Source organism: Meles meles, chromosome 11 (assembly GCF_922984935.1).
Source record: "Meles meles chromosome 11, mMelMel3.1 paternal haplotype, whole genome shotgun sequence".
NCBI classification, from domain to species: domain Eukaryota; kingdom Metazoa; phylum Chordata; class Mammalia; order Carnivora; family Mustelidae; genus Meles; species Meles meles.
The window spans coordinates 33769201-33794004 of record NC_060076.1 but is presented as its reverse complement, the minus strand read 5'-3'; the positions used below and the strand labels follow the sequence as shown (position 1 = coordinate 33794004).

The following is a 24804-nucleotide window of genomic DNA, read 5'->3' as shown; positions in this document are numbered from 1 at the left end:
CCGCTAGCTCTTTTGTTCTCCAGGGGAAAGGAGTGGATGCCCTTGTGAGAATCAGCTGTGTAGGCCCTATGAAGACAGTCCCAGATTGTCCCGAGGGAGGTGCTGGGCTGAGGCTCCAGATGAGCTGCACACCCTGGGTCTGTCTAGTACCAGCTTTACTGCTTCGGGCACGAAGTGTAGCCTCTCTGCCGTACTTTCCTGCTCCGTAATATGGGAAAGATAACAATGCTGACGTTCCAGAATTGGTGGTGGGGCTCTGGTGAGATTCTGGGTGTAGAAGAGGTGTAATGAGGACTGCCCTGCAGGGCATGCTTGCACAGCTAACATGCTGATACTCACGTGTCTGGCTCATGTAAACTCTCTGGTCACTTTGGACGAAACTTCTCTGCTCTTTGGACAAAACTTCTCTGCTCTTTGGGTTCTGGTTTTTGTTCCCTGACCTTTTCTCCCAAGCTGCTGGACATTCTGATGGTGTCCAGGGCCTGGGCTGGATGCAGTGTCTTCTCTCCAGGAAGACAGCCCACCGATTTGCATTCATTCTTCTCTGACAGGGGTGGAGGGGTGGGTAGGAGCTCAGGGACAGGCTGAACTCCAGCCCCAGACTAGGTGAGCTGTGTGCTCCAGCTCCCAGCCACAACCCCATACCACCCCTTCCCAGGAACTTCTGCTCTGTTAATGCTCCATGTCCTGCACAAGCTGACCAGGTTCTTGGTGCAGCTCGCACACAGCGATCTGGTGGCCGCAGGTCTACTGGCTCAGCTAGGGAAATGGAAGACACCTAAGTATAGACAGACTTCTTTCCTCGGCTGCCGTAGCCACCAGCAGCCTTCTTCTTCTTTTTTTTTTAGTATTTTATTAATTTGACAGAGAGAAATCACAACTAGGCAGAGAGGCAGGCAGAGAGCGAGGAGGAAGCAGGCTCCCCGCGGAGCAGAGAGCCTGATGCGGGGCTCGATCCCAGGACCCTGGGATCATGACCCGAGCCGAAGGCAGAGGCTTTAACTCACTGAGCCACCCAGGCGCCCCACCAGCAGCCTTCTTGGCTGCCACCTACCGGTTCTCCGGATTTTTTGACCTTTCTCTTGGGGTGGATCTAGCCGGCTCCTTGGTCTGCATCTGCAGACACTGAAATTCATTTCAAAACACTTTCCCGTGTAATAACACAGGGCCCCCCTTCCTCCTCTCTGTCACCCTACATGTAACGACTCCAGCCTGCAACCTTCTGGCTTGTGCTTTCCTCTTTATGGCATTTAACGACTTTGTTAAGTGAACAGTATTTGAGCTTCTATTGTCTTGCCTCTGGGAAAATGTCAAGGTTAACACTAAGGGGACACAGATACTGCAGGGTAATCTTCAAGGGTGGAAACTTTTTTTTTAATAAGACAGGAGGCAGGCCAGGAACTCAGAAGGAGCGGCAGGAAATGATTCCAGCAGATTAAGACCCTGCTCTCATTACCATCAGCTGAACTTTGGCCCTTATCTGAACCTCCGGGAGGAAAGATCTTCAACTGCAGGGCCTCTGGTGTAAAAGGAAACACACAGTGGAGGCAGATAAAGCGGGTTTTATGCCTGTGTGGTCAGAGGCTTAGCAGTAGTTTATGAATGAGTCAACACGCGGCCCTCTTCAGGGAACACTGACCAGCGCGAGGGCCCTTACACAGCTCGCACATAACCATCCTTTAGAAACAACAGACATCGCACCTTGCTAACTGAAAAGTTAGCAAGAAGCTTCCTAGGGCTTTCTCAGAGCCACAGAGGTGGTTCCTGGAGCACAGGGTCAGCTGGCTTATTTCTCATCTCCATTCCTTTCCAGTGAGGAAGAGGAGGCTCGCAGACTTGACCGGGCCCATCATTCCCAAGGTCCGAAGTGGCGTCTAGTGTGTGGCGGGGAGGACGGCGCCTTTGAACTGCACATGTCCTACTGATCATCCGTGCTCTGCAGTGGAAACCAGAAGGCAAAATGCCGGCACAGAACCCTTTCGTGGTTCAGTTCTTGATGCACTAAGGTTTTAGGTTAACTAATGGTTGTAGTTGAAAATTTTATAAACTATGGTTAATGTGAAGTTTTTCTTTAGTCACAGAAGTTCAGTCTGGTTATTATTTAAAAACTAAGAAGACCCCAAACCAACAGATCTTACTGAAGATGTTCTAGCAGCAGGACTTAGCCCTGGGAGCCCAGTTTCGGTGGCCTCACTGCGTGGTGTTTCAGGGGTATTTAGCATGTGTACCACAGGAACAAACAGCCCACTCTTCCGCATGGCTGAGACGCGTTATAAAATACTTTATTATGAATTCGATTTTTGCATTTAGCAAACAGATCATCGTTCTCTATTAACCCTCCTTTAAATTTGAAGAACCTCAAGATTAAAGTTGCCAAATTGATTACTGGGTCAGGAACACAATTTTACCCTTCAAGAAAGAGAGACTGAAGCCACAGAGCTCTGCCAGGAATCCAGGAACGTGAGATTCCTTTTGCTGGATACGAGGAAATGATGAAAAAGCCAATGGTGAAATTTCAGGTTTCAAAAACCATCCTTTCTTTACCAATCCCAGGCAACAAACATTTCCCTGAGTGTTCTTTACGAACATCTGGGATTTATTTACAATTTGATATTGGAATCGGAATTTTTTCCTTACTGAATGTCAACCGCAACGATGTGAAACCTATGGCCAAATACTTGAAAACACCCTTCCACATTGCACGGTGGTCCGATGGCTAACGTGAGGTAAAACACTAGAGAAATTTCTAGTCCATCGCGGCTATGCTTACAGACTTCAACCATGTGTCAACGACACTCATTAGACAAGTCACCACTGATCTCATGCCTGTAAAGAAAGCCTCTGAAGGCCAACGGTGAAGAAAATCCAGATATTAAAGAATTAGGAAACCCTGGCCAAACCATCCCAAGATGATTATTCTGAAAATGTAATTATGGTGTTTCTGCCAAATCCCTTTTTAACATCATGTGCATCTCTTGGGATCCAGCAAAAATGTTAAGCCACTATGCCCTTGTGCCTTTTAATATACCACAGTGCCAGTTAAACTAGCATGTCTGTTGCTTGGGAGTTATTTTCCTGAGTGATTCAGCAAATCTTATGATTAAGGACAGGCCAAAGAGCTGACGAGTGCAAACCAAGCTGCAGAGCACTGAGCAGAGGCTTTTGACGGGAAAGGAAAAGTCTTGCACACTGAACTGTAATGACGCAGCCAGTGCAGGGTAACCGGAGGTGCAGCCAGGGCCTCCCCGAGATGGAAGAGTGTCTACTGAGGCTGCGGGAAGGCCGGGAGTGGCACCACGCTGCTGGGAAGGCCAGCCCCGCTAGGCTTCTTGAAATACAACTGTGGCTGCATTCTGCATCACTGGAAACTGCAATATAATATTAAATCTGTTGGTCTATGGATGGTCGTGTATGTGTTTCTTGTGGCTTGTGTGACACGGACATGCGCCTGACACATTGGCCAGAGGCTGGGAGACTACCCCAGCAGTGCCGAATGGCCTCACTCCGAATGTGTTTATATCCCGGCACGTTCACATCCAAACTGCCCAAACATCAGGGTCCTCAAGCTAATATCAATCTCTCAAAGACTGTACTTAAAAGCTAAGAGTGTGGGTACTGGGGGGAAACAGGGACTCTTAGGGGGATATCTCTCACAGAAACTGAATCAATCAAACAATGAAGGTGGGCCACCTTTCAGATCACCTGCTCCATCAGGTGAGCTGTTGGGTTTTGACCAGGGGATGGCGATTTTTTTCCATAAAGGGGCCAGATCGCAAATGTTTTTGGCTTTGTAGGCCATATGGTCTCTGTTGTAACTACTTAATTCTGCCACAGATCATATGCAAATGAACGGGTATGGCTATTCCACTAAAACTATTTAGAAAACCAGAAGGCCAATCAAATGCCCTAATCTGCAGATCCTGATTTAGGGATGAGGGTAGGAGTGGATGGTAGGTGATGGTAGGTAGCAGGAATGGCCTACTTCCAAGAAGTCCCCCTCCAAGGCCATCGCTTTCATGCTTTTGCCACCAGGATCAACAGGTCTGCTGATGAGACAAATGACTATTACCAGCCTGCTGCATGGCACAGAAAGGGCATGCCCTGGTCACTAGGCTCAAGGCTCTCTCCCCCAGCAGCGCTGGGATCCTACACAGCTCACCTTTTCCTGTGTTCTGGCATCTTCTGAGTCAAATGTCTCAGGTAAGTGGTCAGCACCCTACCCCTCTTCCCGACCCCTCTGAAGCTTAGGTGGCCGATATGGTACCCAGTTTACGATGCTGGCATAACCAGCATTCAAGTTCAAATTTTTAGGCTGCTGCAGCTCTGATATTTTCCAATGTGTAGTCACTGTTAACTAGCTTTGTGCAGGCCTGGGGAAGTGCTGCTTCTGCTCACATACGCGTGGCCCATCCTCACCAATATCCGGCCTCGGCTCGGGGCTCACGGGGAGCCGCACCTGCCGTGGCAGCTCGCTGGGTATGCGTGGCCGTCGGGCAGTACACTCACATTCCTCTTTAAAGCTGTTCTGGGTGGGACTCAAAGCCAAACTCCTCCCTTTGTCTTGACATGTGACACAACAGGCTATGAATCCTTGTCGTTGGCAAGCAGGGCAGGTCAAGATGAGCTGGCGGCACTGGGGAGTTGAGCAAAGTTTATACTGGTCCCATGGGGCTCCACAGTATGAACATTCTGGGGAAAAAAGAAAAGCCCTAGTTCCAGACACATACATACACAGGTACACATGTAGACAGGCGCTTCTCCACGTCCTAAAGGTAACTCTTAGCACATGAGCTAATATACCCCATTAGGCCTGGGAAGGTTTCTAAAAAGTAAGTCTCCTGTCCTCGCCCCCAATATTTGGGGGTGGGGGAGTCATCTGGGAACTGTCTTCCTTTTTTTTTTTTTTTTTTTTAAGATTTTATTTATGGGGGCACCTGGGTGGCTCAGTGAGTTAAAACCTCTGCCTTCAGCTCGGTCATGATCCCAGGGTCCTGGGATCGAGCCCCACATCGGGCTCTCTGCTCAGCAGGGAGCCTGCTTCCTCTTCTCTCTCTGCCTAGCTGTGATTTCTCTCTGTCAAATAAATAAAATATTAAAAAAAAAAAAAGATTTTATTTATGTATTTGACAGAGATCACAAGTAGGCAGAGAGGCAGGCAGAGAGAGAGGAGGGGAAGCAGGCTCCCTGCCGAGCAGAGCCTGACGCGGTGCTTGATCCCAGGACCCTGAGATGGAGACCTGAGCTGAAGGCAGAGCTTTAACCCACTGAGCCACCCAGGCACCCCTGGGAACTGTCTTCCTGACTGCAACATTCTGTGACTCATTTTTTTCTTTTTCCTATTAGAAAACAGGAAACAAGGGTCTTAACCAGAAGTTGCAGAATTGATGGTTCTGTGTGAATATGGATGGGAAAATAATTATCTTTATTTTCACCATCCCACACCAAATGTAGCACTTCCTTTGATTGTTAGTGTAAGCAACAGATCAGTCACATGTCAATATTCTTCATTCCAAAGCTGGTCAACTACCCCTTAGTTCAATGATCCTGTAGTTCATTCCCCTTTCTCATGGGAGACAGCATCTGTGAATACAAATGACGCCACACCTATATTCAGCTCCTACAGTCCACGCCCCTCCTCCCCAAGCCTGAGGTTCTCCTGCTTTTGCTAATGAATTCCTGACCACCTGATTCCTAAGAAAAACTCCCATTATCTATTTTCTCAGCCCATTTTTCCCAGGCGACTTTGTTAGCAATGACAAAAACATCATTCTTCAAGTCTCCTCAACTAGTTTTATCTAAACTACCTTTGGGCCTTCCCTCTTGCCTTCACACTCACATCCAAGTACCCATCAAATCCTGCCAACAGGGGGTATAGCTCAGGGGTAGAGCATTTGACTGCAAATCCTGCCAACACATCCTCAGTAACATTTCGCAAATCCACTATTTCTATTTATTTATAATTTATACTTCATCTAGCTCCAAAACAGATTTTGAGTAGCTTTCGAGACACAATTACAAGATCATTAAAATTAATAAAAAGATCAAGAAGAAAGGGGAGAAGGCAATCATACTTAAATCTTATTCATTATCACAGTGGTGATTCAATCTTAGTCCCTGATCACAGGAGTTCTAGAAAGTTAACAGCAGCCACTAGGGTTGTCTGCCTAGGACCTTTCCTGTTTATGGCATCCAGGGGCAAGAGCCACTTTCTTAAGGATTATTTCCATCGTCCTTTTACTGACCTCATCTGGTACCCCCACATCGGTGAGGACTTAAAACTGCAGTCAAAGCACAGGCCTCTTGAGCTCACACCCTCCGTGGCCACCCTTGCCTCTGGGCTTGGCCCTGGGTTCAGCTCCCACCTTGGAATGCCCCAGCCACCATTGAGAAGTACCTGACCTACCACATGTGTCTACAGACCACATGAACTGGAGGTTCTTAAAATAAAATACACAGGATTACAAAGGAAGCCAATTATATAGAAATACAATATATCAAAACATTTTTAGGAATCTATGATATAGGTAAGATATTTATTAAGACATTGAATAAATAAGGCAGGGGTGGGGGCTAATAACTACTTCCACTCTGAGACAATGATGAGCGTAAATGCTATTGGGAGAAGTCTGCAGCAACTCTAATACATGAAACTACCGTGGTTTCTGTTGATGGCGAAGTCACTGGTGCATCTAATATTGATTTGTTGCTGACATTAACAATCACAGGAAGTGCTACATTTACTGTAGTGTGGGGAAAATAAAGATATATTTATTTTCCCATCCAAATTCACACAGAACCGCCAAATTCTACAACCCCTTGTTTTAGCCTATTCAATTCCCAGCATGAAGGCAGAGCAAGTGACCTCATCCCTCCTGTAAAAGACTCGCCTAACTGGCAAACGGGGAAGCCAGGACCCAGGCCAGGCCTCCTGATTTCTGATCCAGAGTTCTGTCTGTTTCACTGTTACATTGCCAACTCTGCTGGGAATTTGGTCATACTACGTTACTTCTTTTCCCTGTTTTCTTCTTCACATGACCAGTACTGGTCTGCCTTCCAGAAGGGTTCAAACAGAGAACGTGCCTGATGGTGAGTTTAGGGCCCAGCCTGTGCTGACCTACCTGACACTGTATCACTGTTGTAGGATAAGGCATAGCGCTCATCAAAAACAAACAACTTCCCTTTGTAGAAACCATCGGGAAACTCCTCCAGGTACTTGTGGATACCCCCTTTGAGCTGGAACACTTCCTGGCACACACCCTGTGTGAGGAAAAACAGGAGGAAATTTGAGGAGACAGGCCAAGACCGGTAAGAAGCTGCAGAGACCAGCGGCAGTTGATGACGGCAGTCAGGGCCTTCACTAGATCCTGGGGAGCCCAGCTATTTTTGCTCACCCCTAAATATAGAAAGACACCTGTTGGAACATGTAATGGGAATTTGTTCTTCTCAGGATCAAGCATACAGATTAGGAAAAGGGAGAGGTTAACTAAGCTTTCCCTTCTGTACTTGAGGAGCCTCTAAGACCGTGAAGTGATCTCCCACATCTTGAGATGCAAGAACTTCAGGTTTTATACCTACAAACTCTGTGCTGGAACCATTCAAGGGAAAAAGAAATCCCTGGCAGGCCGGGGGTGGGAGGAGGACTGAAGGTGGGGGTGGAAAGCTCAGCGCATGCTGTTGGTGGAACCTTCCTTACTCCCATACCCACATCGCCCCCAAGGGTGTTAACTCACCTTGGCCTTGAGGTAGGCTGAACCCCGCTCACAACGGATGCCCCCAGTGCAGTACATCAGCACCTTCTTCCCCTGGAAAAGTTCCAGATTTTTGTCGATGTAGCTAGGGAAGTAACTGAATTTCCTGATGTCTGGGGCTAAGCAGCCCTGGAATCGTCCCTACAATACAGAAGCAGAAGGGAAATTATCAGAAAAACATACCCAGCAAGAACAAAAGGTTTGTTGACCCCACTCAGAGACAAGGGAGCACTGACTAGTTGCTATTCTCATCCTACACTGACCTTTCAACTTCAAGATCTGGAACTCAGAAACAAGGCTGGTGAGCTATGGGTCATCTTTCCTAGAGTCCTCAGGGGAAATGGACAGGCTGCCCAAAGCCAGCTTTACAGGATCTTCGACACATGTCAAAGGTAGGCACATGGGAGCCATGAAGTACATTATGTGCCAAGATGTCTTTCATTCCTCTTTTCTTAGACTTTCTCAGCAGATCCTGAGTTCAAAGGCTTGGGTTTTCTCTGAAGCTGCTAGTAGTGGGGGGAGATCTGGGTGACTTGGCCACAGGTGGGCATACACGGCATCACTTGGCAAATGTGCCATGATGTGGGAAGGGGGAGACCTACCACTTCACAGACCTCACTTCTGGTCCTTACTTACTATTTTGCTTTCATAGAAGTTTCTGCAGTCCAGTAAGATAGTATCACTTGGTTCTTCATTTGCCTGAGACAAAAATTTTTCTACTTCTTTATGAAATTCACCTGGGGATAAATGGATTCCTAAAACCAAACCAAAAATTTACTTAAGACAAAAACAAAATCCAATCACAGCTAGCCCTGCCTAATGACTTAGATGCTGCTCTGTTTCCTTCCACCCAAACCGTTATTCATAATTGCAATTGTGTCTGAAAAAAACACTGATGACCATGATGAAATTATTCAGTGATTCCAGATATCCTCACTTTCCTTCTTCCAAAGATAAGCACTATGGAGACCTGGAGGTTTAGAAATGATTAGTCAAAGAATTTTCCATTCTCATACTTGGTCTAACACAGTGATAAAGGCCAGACAGTTAGGCTCTAAACTGCCATGTGGGTTTGCTGGTCCATCACATGGCCAGTGTTCTATCTTCATTGTACAGGGAGGGGACTGGGCATGTATGTGCTTGACGATAGGCTTTGACTGTAACAAAGGCAAGCCCAAGTTCAAGGCTAAGACCCTTGACAGGCAGCTGAGAGTATAAATTTGTGGAATAAAGTTGGACTGTTCTTTAAAAATATAAAAGGGTAAGAAGAATTTCTAAGTCTTTGTCCATGAGTGAAAGAGAAAGGGTGGGAGGGGCTGACGGCAGGAGGGACATGAGAGAATAGGGCAGGAGGGAGAGGAGGGAAAAGCTAAAGCGGGCAGGAGAGAAAGGAGAGGAACAAAATAAGTCAAATCCAAGGAGACTAAAAGGAGAGCACCTCAGTCTGTACCTGGCCTTCTGGACTCTCCAGAATAGAAATATTCCTGTATCTTTGGAGATCCAGACATTCTGGTCGATTGTGAAGAACTTCTGGTGAATTTGGCAATGGGCAGTAACCCCCTCTCAAGGACAGGGGCTCTGGGGATAGCAATCACCAACCACTCTTGGTAGAGCCTGAAGGCACCAAAGGAGCCTCATTCTGCTCAGAGGGGAACCCCAACAACCACCTGAAGCTGCTGAGTACCCAGGTGGGGCTAGAGACCCCAGTGCATGGCCAAGAACTCTGGAATCCTACTTGCCCAACCCAGAATTATAAGGCGAATGTAATGGGGCCAGAATTTACTCATTCTTACCACCTAATTACATGGTTTCCAAAACAAAGGGATGCAAAGGGAGGCTCAGAACTGGGATGAGAAGCATGGAAATCTGCTAAGACTTTTACTGACAGGGTGCCACGGGGACCCCAACCTGCTCCCCACTGCTGCTCTCCTGGCCTTGCGAAGGCCGACTGGACAGGAACTCAGAGAGACATGTTTACAAGAGCTGCCTTCACACCACGTGGCTTAAATCCAAGCAGCCCAGCATGGCATGGAGCCCACTGTCCCCTAACCTCCCAAGCAATGGCCTGTAGCACCAAGAAGGAGCTCTTCAGTCATCTTGCTGAGGTTGGGACACTGTGCAGACACAGCCTTTTGGGCCCTTCCCTCCTCCTGCACGAGTCTCTTTTCCTGGATATTTGTATCCTACTCCCATTTCCTTCTGGCTTAACCTCTAGCATTCTTTTAAATCCCTACATATTAGGAAGTGAGCAGAGACAGCCAGAATTTTGTGCTTCCTGAGGAAAGAGGACAGACAATACTACCTGTTAGGCAGTCTTGGCGGGGGGGGGGGGGGGGGGGGGGGGGGGGGAGTTAAATCTGAATCTAACCAAGTCTCTGGATCTGAGGTGTCTAACTAGCCACCAGCCACATGGGGATGTCAGGCTCTTGAAACGTGGCCAGAGATGTGCTAGAATAAGAGTGACACAGAGCCAGGATTTCAAGTACTTAGTAAGCAAAAAAAGGTAAACTATCTCAACAGTAATTTTTTACATTGATTACATGTGAAAATATTTTGCCTACATTGCATTGAAGCATATTATTAAAATGAATTTCACTTGTTTCCTTTTACTTTTAAAATGTGACTACTAAAAAACATAAAATTACATATGTGCCTCACATTACATTTCTATTAGCACTGCTCTAAAGCTAACTACCACTCTGTAGGAAACACAGAGGACAGAGGAGATGCAAGCAGCTTTAGCCAGACTGTGGGAATCTCTATAGACAAAACGACCTAGTTTCTTCAAAAACTAAACAACGGGCGGATAAAAAAAGGGAGGCAAGTGTACAGGTTAAGAGACTTAAAGAGACACAGGGAATCCATCACAGTGAGTGGACCTTACTTGAATCCCAATAAAAACAACTAAAAAAATTATGAGCTCCCCATGGGTACGATTTCTTCACATACATTGACACACAATTCTGGAGAACAGCAAGCTCCTCCTTTGCTGGTTTAGTCAATTTTAAGCACTGGCTAAATATTTGATAATATTAAGAAATTATTATTACGATGTTTTATTTAAATGTAATAATGGCTTTAAAATTATTTTTCTTAAACATTTATCTTTTAGAGGTGTCTACTAAAATATTTATGAATGTAATGACATGACACTGGGATTCCCTTCAAAATGATCCAGGATGGGGGAAGGGCACAGGCTATAGAAGAAAGTTGACGAATAATTGCTGAAGCTATATGACAGGTACCTGAGTTCACTGTATTCTTTTCTGTACTTTTTTTTAGCATTTGAAATTTTCATAGTAAAAAGCAAAACAAAAACAAAAAACCCACCAAACAAATGTCTTTCAACCATCTATGATAACCACAGGGAAAAAGAGGAAGAGAACATTCTAGCATACTTGCAAACAAACTGCTCTGGATTTGAAAGCCACTTGCTTCCTGTAGCAAAAGGCCTACGCGTTATTCAGTTGATGAACGATTTACCAGTAATAATTACATTCTTCCTAGGTTGCTATCTTTGGAACAAGAAAACAACTTCTTGCCAAATCATCAAGAAGAAAAAGCATTCTAAGGGGTTAGTCTTCAATTACCATAGCACCAAAGAGAAGACCAGTTTAAACACTGAATAACCCACAAGCTAGCTATTCCAGAGCTATTTTTTTATAAGTATAATTAACATACATTGTTATATTAGCTTCAGATGTGTAACGATTAAACAGTTCTGCACAGTACTTGGTGCTTATCATGACAAGTGTACTCTTAACCCCCTTCATTTACTTCACCCACCTTCCCTCTGGAAAGCACCAGTTCTTCTCAGTACCTAAGAATCTGGTTTTTTGTCTCTTTTTTTCTTTGTTTCTTAAATTCCATAGCCCAAAGCTATTTTAAAGAGGCGACTGTCGATCAGCGTGTCTGACTTCCACATTTGTTTCTATATCAAGTTTTGTCCCTCTGCAGAAAAGCAAAATTTTTCTTCTAAAATCAAGCATACCGGGCTTCTTGTAGGAGATCTTATTGGGACTGATCCCCATGGGCACAATTTCTTCAAATACACCAACACGCAATTCTGGAAAACAGCAAGCCCCTCCTTTGCTGGTCTAGCCAATGAGAAGCAAAACAGAACAGTCTTACTCTCCCATCTCCAGGTATAAGACAAGTGCCAAATATAAGAATTCTATCTGTTGTGTAATAATACGATAGCTCAAGTCTTAAGAAACCTCAAAGTAAGAATTAATGCTTAACGGGGAAAGGGAGTCAGGGCCTAAAATGTTTCAGATAATTCAACACTAATAAATATTTATTGCATACATTCCACATACAGAAATGTTAAATTGAAAAAGTGTTTCTATGGCTATAAGCATTTAACTATAAAACTGAAACAACACTGAGTGATTTCGTTATGTGAGATTACATCCTAGCTTTTGCTCTGGAGCAATGATCTTTCTCTCCCTGCCACCACCAGCACTAACCCTAGGTAAGGCATTCCCCACCTTTATCACCTACCAAGCCTACCAAGCACAAGGTGACTCAAAGGAGCTCAGCTGTGACAGCAGCAGCTTTATCCCACATGTGGCATGAAGTGCTGGTCTTGTAATTCCAAGTTTACTAAAAACAGAGTGATGCCCTAAAATAGCCAGGTGGTCCCTCAAGTGAGCAAATGTCATCTAAGTTTAGAGTGAGATTGTGCTGCTCGCTTCGGCAGCACATATACTAAAATTAGAGTGAGGCTGTGCAAACTGTCCTGTCCTTATTCTACAAGAAGGGAGACTGAGATCCAAGAGGGCACTAACTTGCCCGAGACCACATGGTAGCTTCGTAAAGAACTGGATGCGGATGCTTTGACCGCACGGCCTCGCAGCCTGCTAGGGGAAGGGTGTTTATCTTGCACTGCTTCCGTCTCCGTACACTCTCCTCTTCAGCGCCTAGAGCATGAAGAGGCAGTGAGGCAGAAGGCAATGACTCTAAATCCATTTTATTTTCAATTTCTCTTACCTTAAAATCATCCTTACACATATAATCCTTAAACAATGGGCAGGAAAGCATGACTTCCACGTAGAGTCTGGTGGCGAGTTTGCTTCCACCAACTGTCCCATTGATTCCTTCTGTAGCAATTCGAACCTGGGACACAAGGCAGTGAGAGAAGGGGAATGCAGCCTGTTCCTAGCTTAGTTTAAATCTTCCCGGGCCAGAACAGGGTTATGTGTGTCCATGAGGTTAACAAAAAAAGCAGAGACACAATAAAAGTGTTACCACATGAGGATACTTGTAGCTTTCTAAAATGGCACTGCCCACAATTCAGACAAGGTACTTAATAGATGTGCACTGGACAAAGAATGGATTGAGTGAAAGTTCTGGAAAGCCCCATTTGCTGTCCAATGACCAAAGAAATAAATTTCAAGCTTAACCTAAATCCAGGTCAGCAGATCGAGGATCAAAACTCAGTTTTGCCACTTACTTGCTGTGTGGCCCTGAGAAAATTAACTTACTTCTCTGAACCCCAATTTCTTCACCTTGCTAAAACTGAGACAGAAGAGAACCAATAATGAAAATGACTGCTGAGGAGATATTACCCAAGTCAGAGCACAGCTGAGAGCAAGGAATGCATGTGAGTGCACGTCTGCACAGCATTTGGGGGGACGCACATGACCCCAAACCCACCCACTGGAATGCCAGTTCCATAAGGGGTCTGTGTCTCTGTTGTTCACTGCTGCATCAGTGCTTAGAACAGTGCCTGCCAAGTAGATACCCAAGTCATATTTGTTGAACGAATGAATGTATACCCATTTCGGAAGCTTTTTGGCTTCTCAAACATGTAGTTTCTTTGAAATGCTTCAGTGACTGGGGGACTTTAGAACCAGGGTTAAGGCCCTCCCTTAAGAGACAATGCTTAGGGAGGCCTGCAAAGTTAGTTGTCTTGGTACTATAAAACCCTGTGGATGAGTTTAAAGCTGGGTCCTCTTTAGAAGGAGCTGAGCTCTCTAGAGCAAAGTGCTAGAGACAAAGCATGATACTCTAGGATCATGGTGTACTCTATGGAGAGAGAGGTCCTCTATTATTATTACTACCATTGATACGACAGTGATACCTACCAATGCATTAGGATTTGAAAAATGTAAAAGCTGTCCTTTTTCAGGGCCCAGAGAAGACATCATTTTATTTGTTGCCTCACTTGACTCTTTAGGGCCCGGATATAAATGGGATTCATTTCATAAGCCAGTGCCAACTCATCAGTAGTGGCTAGCCAGAGTTCCACGATGAGGATTCTGGATCCCATCCAGGCTCCTTGGGAAAGTACTGCAATCTGATAAAGCCTGTTCCGGCCATGAGAGAGGAAAGCAGAAGGAATATGCCATCCCTGCTGTATAGACTACTCTCCCACCAACCAACTAATACTTTTTCAAGGGCTTACACAGAAAAATAGAACCAATGTGTCAGGAAGTCTACTCTAAAACTGTCTTTGACTGTGGCAAATAAAGTACATTCTTCTATGGAGCTGTCTTTAGAATAGGCTAGTAGATTCTTTCCTATGTTGTTTTAATCTCAAAACCCAAATAAAGGACCAGCACACCTAATCCCTGTTTAGCTGGGGCAGAGCAATCTCTAAACTCATACACTACTGGCCTTTCAATCCCGAAGATTGTTCAAGACAAAGCTTCAGAGCGGCTCCCTGGTGAGGAAGGCCTCATACCTCAGGGATGGAGAGCAATGGTTAGCATTTATCGAGCACCTACTATGATATATGAACTTTATATTATAATCCTGTAAGGTAGGTATCATAATCTCCATTTGACAGAAAAGGAAACAAAAGCTCAGAGAAATCAAGTAACTTGCCCAAGAGCACAGAGCTGGTAGGTAGGAGATCTGAGATTCAAAGCCAGTTACTGATCCTTCCAAATCATGTAATTTTCCCTACTGAAGCCTCCAATATGTCCCCTCAGATTTCTTGAGGCAAAAAGAAACGTATAGCCATAGGAATCAGTAACTTCTTTCTAGAATTTTCAAGTTCTCGTCTCTCTCCACCTAAATGCCAATATTCTGCCAAATCTCCCACCAGCAGAAAATTACCTCAGTAAACTTGGCATGTATCACTGAAGTCTAAGGCTTTAGACTAAGATTTAGGCAGGTGCTGCCACCTTGTGGGTGGACACCCTCATTGCAGGTTCACCTCAGGCTGGGCTAAGAAGGAAAATAATTTGTCCCCCAAACAAGGAAAGAGACTGATTTCATATTTTGTACATTCGGGTTCACTGTGAAAACACCCATCTTTCAGGGTGTTCTCTAAATAGAGATGACAATAAATGTAAGTCATTCCAGGGGCACGTGGGTGGTTCAGTCAGTTAAGTGTCAGAGTCTTGATTTTGTCTCAGGTCTTGATCTCAGGGCTATGAGTTGGAGCCCCATGTCAGGCTGTTTTACAAAGGTATTCATGCCACAAATATTTACTACTTTTTTTTTTTAATTATCCGCCGGGAATTGTGTTAGAAGTTCGTGATCTAGCTGTTAACAAAAAAATAAAAAATAAAAAAATAAAAGAGCTCTTGCCCTCTTAGAGCTTACAAACTAGGGGAGGTCACAGGTATTAAGATAAAAGTTACAAAATGAAAAGAACTATGAAAAATAACCACAAGATGCTTTGGGAGAATGTACTGGGAAAAGTGAACTTAAGGCTGAAGGTCAAGAAAGGTCTCTTTGAGGAAGTATCATTGAAACTGAGAACTGAAGATTGAGTAGATATTTTACAGGAGAAACTGAGTGGGTGTGGGAGAATTCCTTGAAGACAGTTTGCCTGGAAAAAGATACAAAGATACATAAAACAAAACCAAAAACCTTTGTGGGCTCCAAAAAACTGAAAGACCATGTCGCTGGAGTATGGTGAGTGAAGAACGACATTAGATAGAAAAGGTAGGAAGGAGCCAAATCATGCAGGAACCTACAGGTATGTTAAGGATTTGGGTTTTGTTTTTTTGTTTTGTTTTTTTAAAGATTTTATTTATTTGATATACAGAGATCACAAGCAGGCAGAGAAGCAGGTAGAGAGAGAGGAGGAAGCAGGCTCCATGCTGAGCAGAGAGCCCAATGAGGGGCTTGATCCCAGGACCCTGGGATCATGACCTGAGCCACCCAGGTGCCCCAAGGATTTGGGTTTTTGTTCTAAATGCAATGAGAGCCACTGAGAGATTCTGAGCAGCAGTGTTCAATTTACTTTTTAAGAGGAGTCTGGCTGCAGAGTGGAGAACGGATTAAATGGCAGGCAAGGACAGGAGAACAAGACGGTTTGAAAGCTGCTGACGTGGACGTGGACGAGAGAGTGCTCTCAGGTGGTGGAAGGGACTGAGAGTGGATGGAGGCAAGGGATACTGTAGAGGCAGAAAGGGCAGGATGTGATAATGCACTGAATTAGGTAAAGGAAGCTTTTGGCATCATCTCTTAGGAAACCTGGGTATGGAAAACATCACTGATCAAAGGACTGTCTCTGGGAGTCAAAACACCTATGGAAAAGAATAGGCTTAAGATAGTACAGTGTCATACCCCAAAGGGATCTCAGAACAAACCGAGTTCATTTCAAGTTTATATAAGTATGTTCTTTATCTCTGTGTTTTTACATATACATATTTATATGCAGATATGTATATATGTATTTATAAATCTATGTCTATGTGTGTGTGTGTATGTGTGTGTGGTCATCAAGAATGTTTTAGAAAAGCGGCACATGGATGGCCCAGTCAGTTAAGTATTCAACTCTTGACTTCCGCTCAGGTCATGATCTCAGGGTTGTGAGATGGAGCCCCTCTCTCTCCCTCTCCCCCTTCCCTGACCCCACCCTTTTTTTTTTTAGAAAAAGAGAGCGAACCTTTTTTAGAGAAAGAGAGCACAAAGTGGGGAGGGGCAAAGGGAGAAGGAGAAAGAGAATCTTAAGCAGGTTCCACACTCGGCACAGAGCCCACTGCTGGGCTCAATCAGTCTCACAACCCTGAGATTATGACCTGAGCCAAAATCAAGAGTCGGACACAACTGAAACATCCAAGTGCCCCACCTCTCTTTAAAAAAACAAAAAAGATTCTTTTAGGAAAATAACAAAAACCATCCACAATCTTATCATGCAGACATAATCATGATTAACATTTTACTATCTACTACCTTCCATCTTTATACACAAACACTTGTGGTTTTGTTAGGAATGAAATATATTCAGTCCTTTATTCAACACTCCCCAAATATTTATTGTCTGCTATGTGCCAAGCCCTGTTCTAGCACTAAGAATACATCAATTAATTAAGACAAAGTTCCTGTCCTTACCAAGCTTTTATTAGGGAGACAGATTGTAACAAATTAAACAAATATTGTACTTTCAGATGGTAACAAATTCTTTGATACTCTCTGAGCAGAAGGAGGTGATAAGATTTAGAGAGAGGACTACTTTGGATCAGAGTTCTGAGGAGATAACATATACACAGGCAGAGATCTGAAGTGGGGAAATGAGCCAAGCAAAGATCTAGGAGGAAAGCACTCTAGAGAGAAGGAATAGCAAATGTCAATACCACAAACTGGTAAAAGGCCTTGGCATGTCTTTAGGAAACAGATATAATTTATTAGATGGACTTAAAAATCAACAAAATCACGGGTGCCCAGGCAGCTCAGTCTGTTAAGCATTTGACTCTTGGTTTCAGCTCAGGTCATGACCTCAGGGTTATGAGACTGAGCCCACGTCAGGCTCCGTGCTCAGTGCAGAGTGCACTTGAGATTTGTCTCCCTCTCCCTCTGCCCCTCCCTTCACTTACACTCTCTCAATAAATAAATGAAATCTTAAAAAAATTAATAAATCGATTTTAGGCACTTCTTGAGTACAGACTATAGGAATTTTCTACCAAGAACAGCTTATCTAGCAGGCAAGATCATAACGTTTTATACTTTAGTTTTTAAACAATATACAATGGCTAGACAACTGATAAGAAACAGTGCAGAATTAGCCCAACATGTTATAATTTCTTCACAATTCCACACACAATTTTAGGGTTTAATAGAAGCAGGAGTGAGTAGTCTTTGTGCAAATGCTCACTATTTTGCTCTGTAAGAAAAAATCTGCTGACTCAGTCCATGAAATACTGTCATAAAAGGCCATGCTAACAACTGTTTGGCAGTCTACTTAAAAGCCTCGCAGCATTTTGCAGACTTCTGAGAACCTAACAGTAAACCCTTTTTGTCTCCAGCACAGCCTCTGTAATCCAAACTGGAGACAAGAAGAGCCCCGTGAAGGATGGGATGTGGGAGGTGTTACCTTGCCGGTGAGGGACAGGAGCTGACACAGAGCCTGCTGCCAGGCACACACCCAGTGGGGGTCCTCCAGGTCACGGTAGCAGTAATAAAGCAACACCTCTCCTCCATCACTGCCCTGGCTGCTAGAAGAAGAAAACCACAGGGGGGAAAGCACTTGAATCCCTGGCATAAAGAAGCCACAATTCACAAAGTATCCCCAGGCAGTGTCAGAGGGAAGGCCGAGATGGAACCTACCTGTTCTGAAATAAGAAATAGATCCTGTCAGCATCTGCTCTGCAGAAGACATTATCTGCACCCAACTTTGTAAAAGTGAGTTTACCCTGATTTCCTCATTTCATCAGCATACAAGAAGGTTTCACTTCCATTATTACACGTAATCCTCTTAACCGTGAGAAGGATTACTATTATCCCCACTTTACAGCTGAGTAAACCAAGGCCAATTCCTCCCAGGTGAGACAAGTAGAGTGACTGTCAAGGCTTGGACAATACTCTTCTGAAACTAGAATCCATACTCTTTCTGCTGCACTGTGCTGTCTTATACTAACTAGTCGTGGGACCTGGGAGGGTCTCTTATCATCTCTGAGACTGATTTCCTCAACTGTAAAACCAGAGAAGTGAAATAAACTTCATTTCCCAAAGTGTACTCTGAAGCTATTCCATGAAATTACACATTGGAGAAACCTTGCTGACAGTCTCTCCCTCTCTGAGAATCTCAGTGAAAGCCCCTTACCTACTGAAGGCTCTGAAAAGCCCTGCAGTAAAGGACATTTAAGCTAGTCCTTCCTAACCTTACTTGTCTTTAGCACGTCTTTTCAACACCTGTTAGCATCCTTCAGCACTGGGGTTGCAAAGAACTTATTTTAGAGACTGCTATGGTAGATGATAATTAAGGCCCCACCCAACTCTGGAATCTGACAGTCATCAATATCCTCATCATATGGCAGGGCTGGCCCCCTCTGAAACCTTGTCTTTTTCAGAACCTATTTTCCTTTCTCTGCACTGCTGTAACAAATTAGGATCTGCACCACGCAGTTTAACTGATACTTAGTAAAAGGCGAAAGATTTATATGATCTGAAGAGAAACCAGAGTATTTAACTGATACTTAGGTAACCTGCCTCATATCATCCGAGAGTTGTTTCGCAGTATCCTTTCTTTGTTTCTCCCACTAGAAAGTAAATTCCTTGAGGCGCAGGGCCATCTAGAAACAAAAAGGCCATGTCTGCACAGCACTTTATAGTTCAGCAGTGCTCTTACCATCCTCATTTTATATAATTTATATAGTAGCACTGTGTGGTAAGCGGGGCAGGCATCATCATTATTTTAGAGGTGAGGAAATAAAGGTACCAAGAATTTTAGTGACTAGCTCAATTCTGATTCCAAGTTCAATTCTCTAACTTGCTCCTTTTCTTGATAAACAAGGAGAATATATAACAATATATATAATTTAGTGAGTTTTCAAAGGCAGGAGGAACTGAATACTAATGACAAAAGTATATGAAATTTGGACATTTTCTATTCACCCAATAATTCAGGAATTGCTTAAAATCAGAAATCTGTCCTCTAGAATTCTGTCATATAATTTGGTGAGTTTTTCAAAGGCAGGATCTAAACTTCTAATCCTGTGCCCCAGTGTTAAAAGTCAAAATCCTTTCTAAAACATACTCAACTCAGAAAACATTTGGCAACAAAAACCGTTTTTTAAGCTCCAATATTATGAGGGTAAAGAGATCATTCACATTTCTGAGCCTTCCAATATCTCTTTGAAAATAATACACTGTTCTGTTTATCACCTGTCCTTAGAGGAGATGAGATGTAGCCTTCCACAGAACCTAGCGAACACGGCCAGCTGCATGGGTATATGCTATGGTTCCAGGATATAAAGTATGTGGCTACTGGCCTAGCTTAGGCCCAAAGAGAAATTCTGTGCCTCAAAGATCTTGCCATTTTCGTGGATAGGTAGTGGTGTCTCCCTGTGGCTGGAAAAACTTTTAAAATTAAGTCAAAGTACAGAATGAAATTCTTACCTTATCAGCTCATCAGGGCTAAAGCAGCTTATATCAGGAAGCCAAACAGACACATCATGATTACAGGAAAAGTCCTCTTGTAGAGGGATCCTATTGTCCTCAGACTTAAGGCTCTTTGAGGTGTTCAATGTCACAGCCAGCTGCTGTAACACAGAAGCAGTCTGGTGGTGAATCTCATCAGCATGTTGTGTTGCCACGTGTCTGTGGATGCTGATCCGGTCTCTGAAGAGCTGCTGACAGCATCGCCACCATTTTTCTTTACATTCAAGAGGACATGCTGGAACTTCTTTGGTTTTGACAAAAAGGGCAAATGCCTGCAATTACATTTCAAATATGCCACTGTTAACCTTAGGTTAAAGCTGGCAGGAATCTCAATGAATCCCTTATATTATATTTCCACAGGGGTTTTTAATTCTATGTCCTATTTTTCTATAGAAGAACCTCCTGAGATTAACAGTTTTCTTTAAACTATACGTCAATCTAAAATTTGTTAGGGACTGTTCTTTTTTTTTTTTTTTAAGATTTTATTTATTTATTTGACAGAGAGAGACAGTGAGAGCAGGAACACAAGCAGTGGGAGTTGGAGAGGGAGAAGCAGGCTTCCCGCTAAGCAGGGAGCCACATGCAGGACTCGATCCCAGGACTCTGAGATCACGACCCGAGCCAAAGGCAGATGCTTAACCGCTGAGCCACCCAGGTGCCCCATTGGGGGCTGTTCTTAAGGAAAGGGCTTGAGTTTCAGATGAATATCAGTAAAACCTTACAAACAACACTATCAGTCATTTCTAAAAAGGAAATGGTCAAGGAAATTATGGAGTATACTTATTATGGAATATTGAGCAGCTAGTTTTAAATTATGTAGGAAAATATTTATGACATAATGTTAAATGAAAAACAATGGATCAAATTTGCTTATACAACATAATCTCAACTACATTAAAAAGTACACTGAAAAAGACTGGAAAGAAATATACCAAGATGTTTGACCTGTATTTTTGGAAAATAATTTTATTGTTTTTATAAAAATGATTTATACTCACTGTTTAAAAATATTAAACAGAAAACTATGGATGGGGGCACCTGGGTGGCTCAGTGGGTTAAAGTCTCTGCCTTTGGCTCAGGTCATGATCCCAGGGTTCTGGGATCCAGGCCCACACTGGGCTCTCTGCTCAGCAGGGAGCTTGCTTCCCCCTCTCTCTCTGCCTACTTGTGATCTCTGTCAAATAAATAAATAAAATCTTTAAAAAAAAAAAGAAAAACAAAAAGAAAACTATGGATGTACCATAATTCTCTTAACCAATTCCTAATGAACGGCCATTTTTTTGTTTCCAATATTTGCAATTATAAGCAATGTTGAATGTGCATTCTATGCATCTATCTTCCTATACCTCTTTAACCATCTACTTTAAATAAACATTTAGAATAAAGCTTTTGGGGTAAAGAAACATGAAGCTTCAAATTGTGATAGTGACGTCCAGAAAAACCAACCAATTTAAATGCTCACCAACAAGGAGACATTTTATCCACAGCACCAAGTTTTATCAGCATTCAATTCTTTATTGTCAATATTTTTAGTGCTGACCTGAATATGAGGCAAAAGAGATATATTGTTTTTATGTGCATGTCTTTGATTAGTAAGGCTGAATATTTTTTCATATCAATTTCTTGTTCTTGTCTAACTTGCTTGTTCCTATCTGTTGCCTACTTTTCTGTTGTGGCATTTATTTTCTTCCTGATTTGTAAGTGGTCTTAAGTGACCTTTTTTTTGATCAGGGTTATCACAAATTTGTTTCCCGGTTTGTCATGTTTTTCAACTTTGTGGTATTTCTGATGTACAAATAGAGGCTGAATGGGATCTATGATCGTCAGTCTCTCAACAACTGTTCCCTTCTGGTCTAATGGGGATATATAATATTTATATATACATGTGTGTGTATATGTGTGTTTCTTAACTTTTTTAATGCATATGGAGACTACCAAAAATAGGCACTCTAAACATTGGTCACAGACATGAAGCACCACTGTGGGACCATCTTAGCTGCTCACAACTGTATCTGGACTGTCTAAGACTGAAGCAGCAGGAAATTACACTGGAGAGCATTTTTTTTAGGGTTTATGAGAGTAAACCCTTCAAAATAAACAAAAAAAAAAAAAGGAGATAATATGTACGTCAATGTAAGTGCTTCTTTATAGTAAACTTGGGATTTTCAAATCTTATCTGGTCTTTTAAGGCCTCGTGAACAAGGCATTGAGGGCCCAGCAGTGTTTAGGGCCCATGTGGAGTCTGTTCAAGAAGAGACAAGCCAGAGCCAGGATGGCAGCTCAGAGGCCCACAAGGGGAAGGCAGGCTCTGGTAGGGAGGCAGCTTGGCAGGGTGGGTACACTTTACATACAGGAGAAAAAGCAAATAAGGAAATACACTGAACTAATAGGAACTCAGTTCCTCACCAAATCACATCAAATAGGGAAGTTATAAATATGGGAAAGGGAGAGTTAGGAAAAACTCTTATGAGGCTGGAATAGAACTGGTTAATATTGAGATAGTAGTAAATATAGAAGTATGTATGTATGTATGTATGTATAGAAGTTTAAGTATGGTACATGTAGACATTTGTGTATTTATCTATATAGTTTCCTAGCTCCATACATCAGAGGTCCTGGTAGAGGCAACATTTAGTAGCAAAGAGCTTGCCGAGCCTCCAGGTTTTGGTTTTTGACAGTCCTCTGCTAGAAGGAACCGGAGCTCCTTGAAGAAATGTTTGATTCCAGGGATGGGTCAAGAAAAATTCAAGATGAGCCTGGAATACTTTGTCCAGTCAGAAAGTGAGGAAATGCTCAAAGAATGATGGGAGCAAGTTGAAAGGACCGATACTAGCTTGAATGGGCTCTCAGCCAAATCTGAGATGATCTGAGCACCAAAATCAATAGTAACATAATGGCCTATAACTCAACAAATAAAATGTAACCTGAGTCCACACGGATACAAATAAATCAGGAGAAAAGAAAGCTCTTCCTTACAGGGGAATGCCAAACACTATCTAGAAGGAATCTAGAAGAACAAATCTAGAAGGAATGAAGCAAATCACCCTTCGGCCACCTTCATAGTAACAATCAACTGAACAAACAAACATCAAAGAATCTAAAACTGACAGATGAAAGTTGGATGAGGAATAAGATAATTACACAGTCTCAAACCATTTCCCCCCAGAATACTGAGCAATTAAAAGGGGGAAAAATACTTTTATAGCAGAAAAGTCTGACAGGCACTCCCTTAACCAAGTAACCAAAGTTAACATCACCAGTTTGGGACAAACTGCCACTGTGAACCACCTGATAGATTGTAGCCAGATGAACAGAGCATCTCTTGTGGGACAGTCTTATTTTAAAAAAGCACTAATTTCAATCTAACGGTAAGGAAACATGAGTGAAAATCAAAGGGATAGTCTATAAAATAACTCATGCAATCTTCAAATATATCGTGGTCATAATTTCAGGGTAGAAAAAATGAGAGAGTGCTCCAGACTGAGGAGGATATAAGACATGGCAACTCAATGTAACATGTGACCCTACAGTAGATCTATAAAAGCCATTTGGGACACCTGATGAAACATGAATGGAGCTTGTGTGCAAGGGGATATGAGGATCCTTAATACAATTCTGGCAACTTTTCTCTAAGTCTGAAATTATTGCAGGATGATATCTGAAAAAACCTTTCTGTACCCTTTGGGTTTCATTTTCAAGGACATCTGTGTGAGAAAGAGCAGAGGGGCAATAGATTAGAAGTTATAAGTAATGAAGACATCTATTCTTCACTGACGTGAAGCCAACAAAAACTAACTGCAGAAGGACAGCAGACTGGAGGTTAGAAAACTTGAGTCTCAATTGCATGTCCTCGGCCAAGTCATGTTCCTTCCTCGGGCTTCAAGAGAAGGAGGTTTGAGATAATGATCTCTGAAAAAAGAATAAATGACATAGAAGAGCAGCGTATCAATGGACCTCCCATTATAATCCAATCCCAACTGTCCTCAGTAAGCTTGCACAACTATTCTGGGCTGTTCCATCTTTCTCCTAACCAAGAGAACCCAGCCAGCTAGATCAGATCAGGAGCCTTACATGGCAACTATCCTACTGCCTATCTGTTCTCCTAATGACAAGGTCTCCTAGGTTCCTGTGATTCTAACCGTAGGTGGGAAAAAAAAATCCAGCCCATCTGTCTAGGATCTATCCTCAAGTACTCAACCATAACTGTTATAGAGCTACACCTTGCCCATGATTCTTCTTTGCCTGGCACTGACTTAAGATCACTGGATCATGACCCTGACTAGAACTTACTTTGAACACGGCAGCAGCCTCCTGCTCCCTGGAGGAAAACCTTGATGACTGATGAGCTACTAATAGATGTATCTGAGTTAACCACCATACACGATCCTGAAACAAGAGCCATACAGCCATTTTACCTTTTTCTTGGCATATGGGTATTTCTTCTTTGTACTGACATCTAACTCTGCTTTGAGACTGCTACTGGGATTGATAAGCCTTGTGTCTTTTAAATCTAGGTCGGAAAATCTTAAAACACAGGCCTCCAGGTCATCTCCTTGGTCTAATGAAGTGAAAGAAGGCATCTGGTTTGGTTGCAGTCGTAGGGCAGGTTCCTTTCAGTTCACTTTCTCCTAGGAAGCAAGGGAGAAACAACAATGTCAGTCTTTGATTCTACCTGAAGTAAACTTGAAATGAATCAACCAGTCAGGCAAATGAG

General features: G+C 43.2%; 2 protein-coding genes across 7 annotated transcripts in view; one reads left to right on the top strand and one right to left on the bottom strand.

The window, feature by feature from the left end:
* The window catches only part of TMOD1 (tropomodulin 1), an 84101-nt gene extending 80701 nt beyond the window's left edge, over positions 1-3400 (top strand). For both annotated transcript variants that reach the window (XM_046023323.1, XM_046023324.1), the window contains exon 10: positions 1814-3400. In XM_046023323.1, the coding sequence (XP_045879279.1) occupies positions 1814-1878 (65 nt within the window). In that variant the 3' untranslated portion in view covers positions 1879-3400. The remainder of the gene's footprint in view (positions 1-1813) is intronic.
* TSTD2 (thiosulfate sulfurtransferase like domain containing 2) overlaps positions 1-24804 on the bottom strand; it is a 32392-nt gene that overhangs the window by 5219 nt on the left and 2369 nt on the right. For 3 of the 5 annotated variants that reach the window (XM_046023320.1, XM_046023319.1, XM_046023321.1), the window contains exons 2-10: positions 24506-24718; positions 20049-20362; positions 18025-18145; positions 12741-12866; positions 11740-11845; positions 8385-8503; positions 7731-7889; positions 7119-7257; positions 2262-4689 (exon numbers count right to left, since the gene is read on the bottom strand). In XM_046023320.1, the coding sequence (XP_045879276.1) occupies positions 4355-4689; positions 7119-7257; positions 7731-7889; positions 8385-8503; positions 11740-11845; positions 12741-12866; positions 18025-18145; positions 20049-20362; positions 24506-24670 (1584 nt within the window). In that variant the 5' untranslated portion in view covers positions 24671-24718 and the 3' untranslated portion in view covers positions 2262-4354. Of the gene's footprint in view, positions 1-2261; positions 4690-7118; positions 7258-7730; positions 7890-8384; positions 8504-11739; positions 11846-12740; positions 12867-18024; positions 18146-20048; positions 20363-24505; positions 24719-24804 lie in introns of those variants that run through there. The other 2 variants (XR_006820849.1, XM_046023322.1) reach the window with 1 other exon arrangement.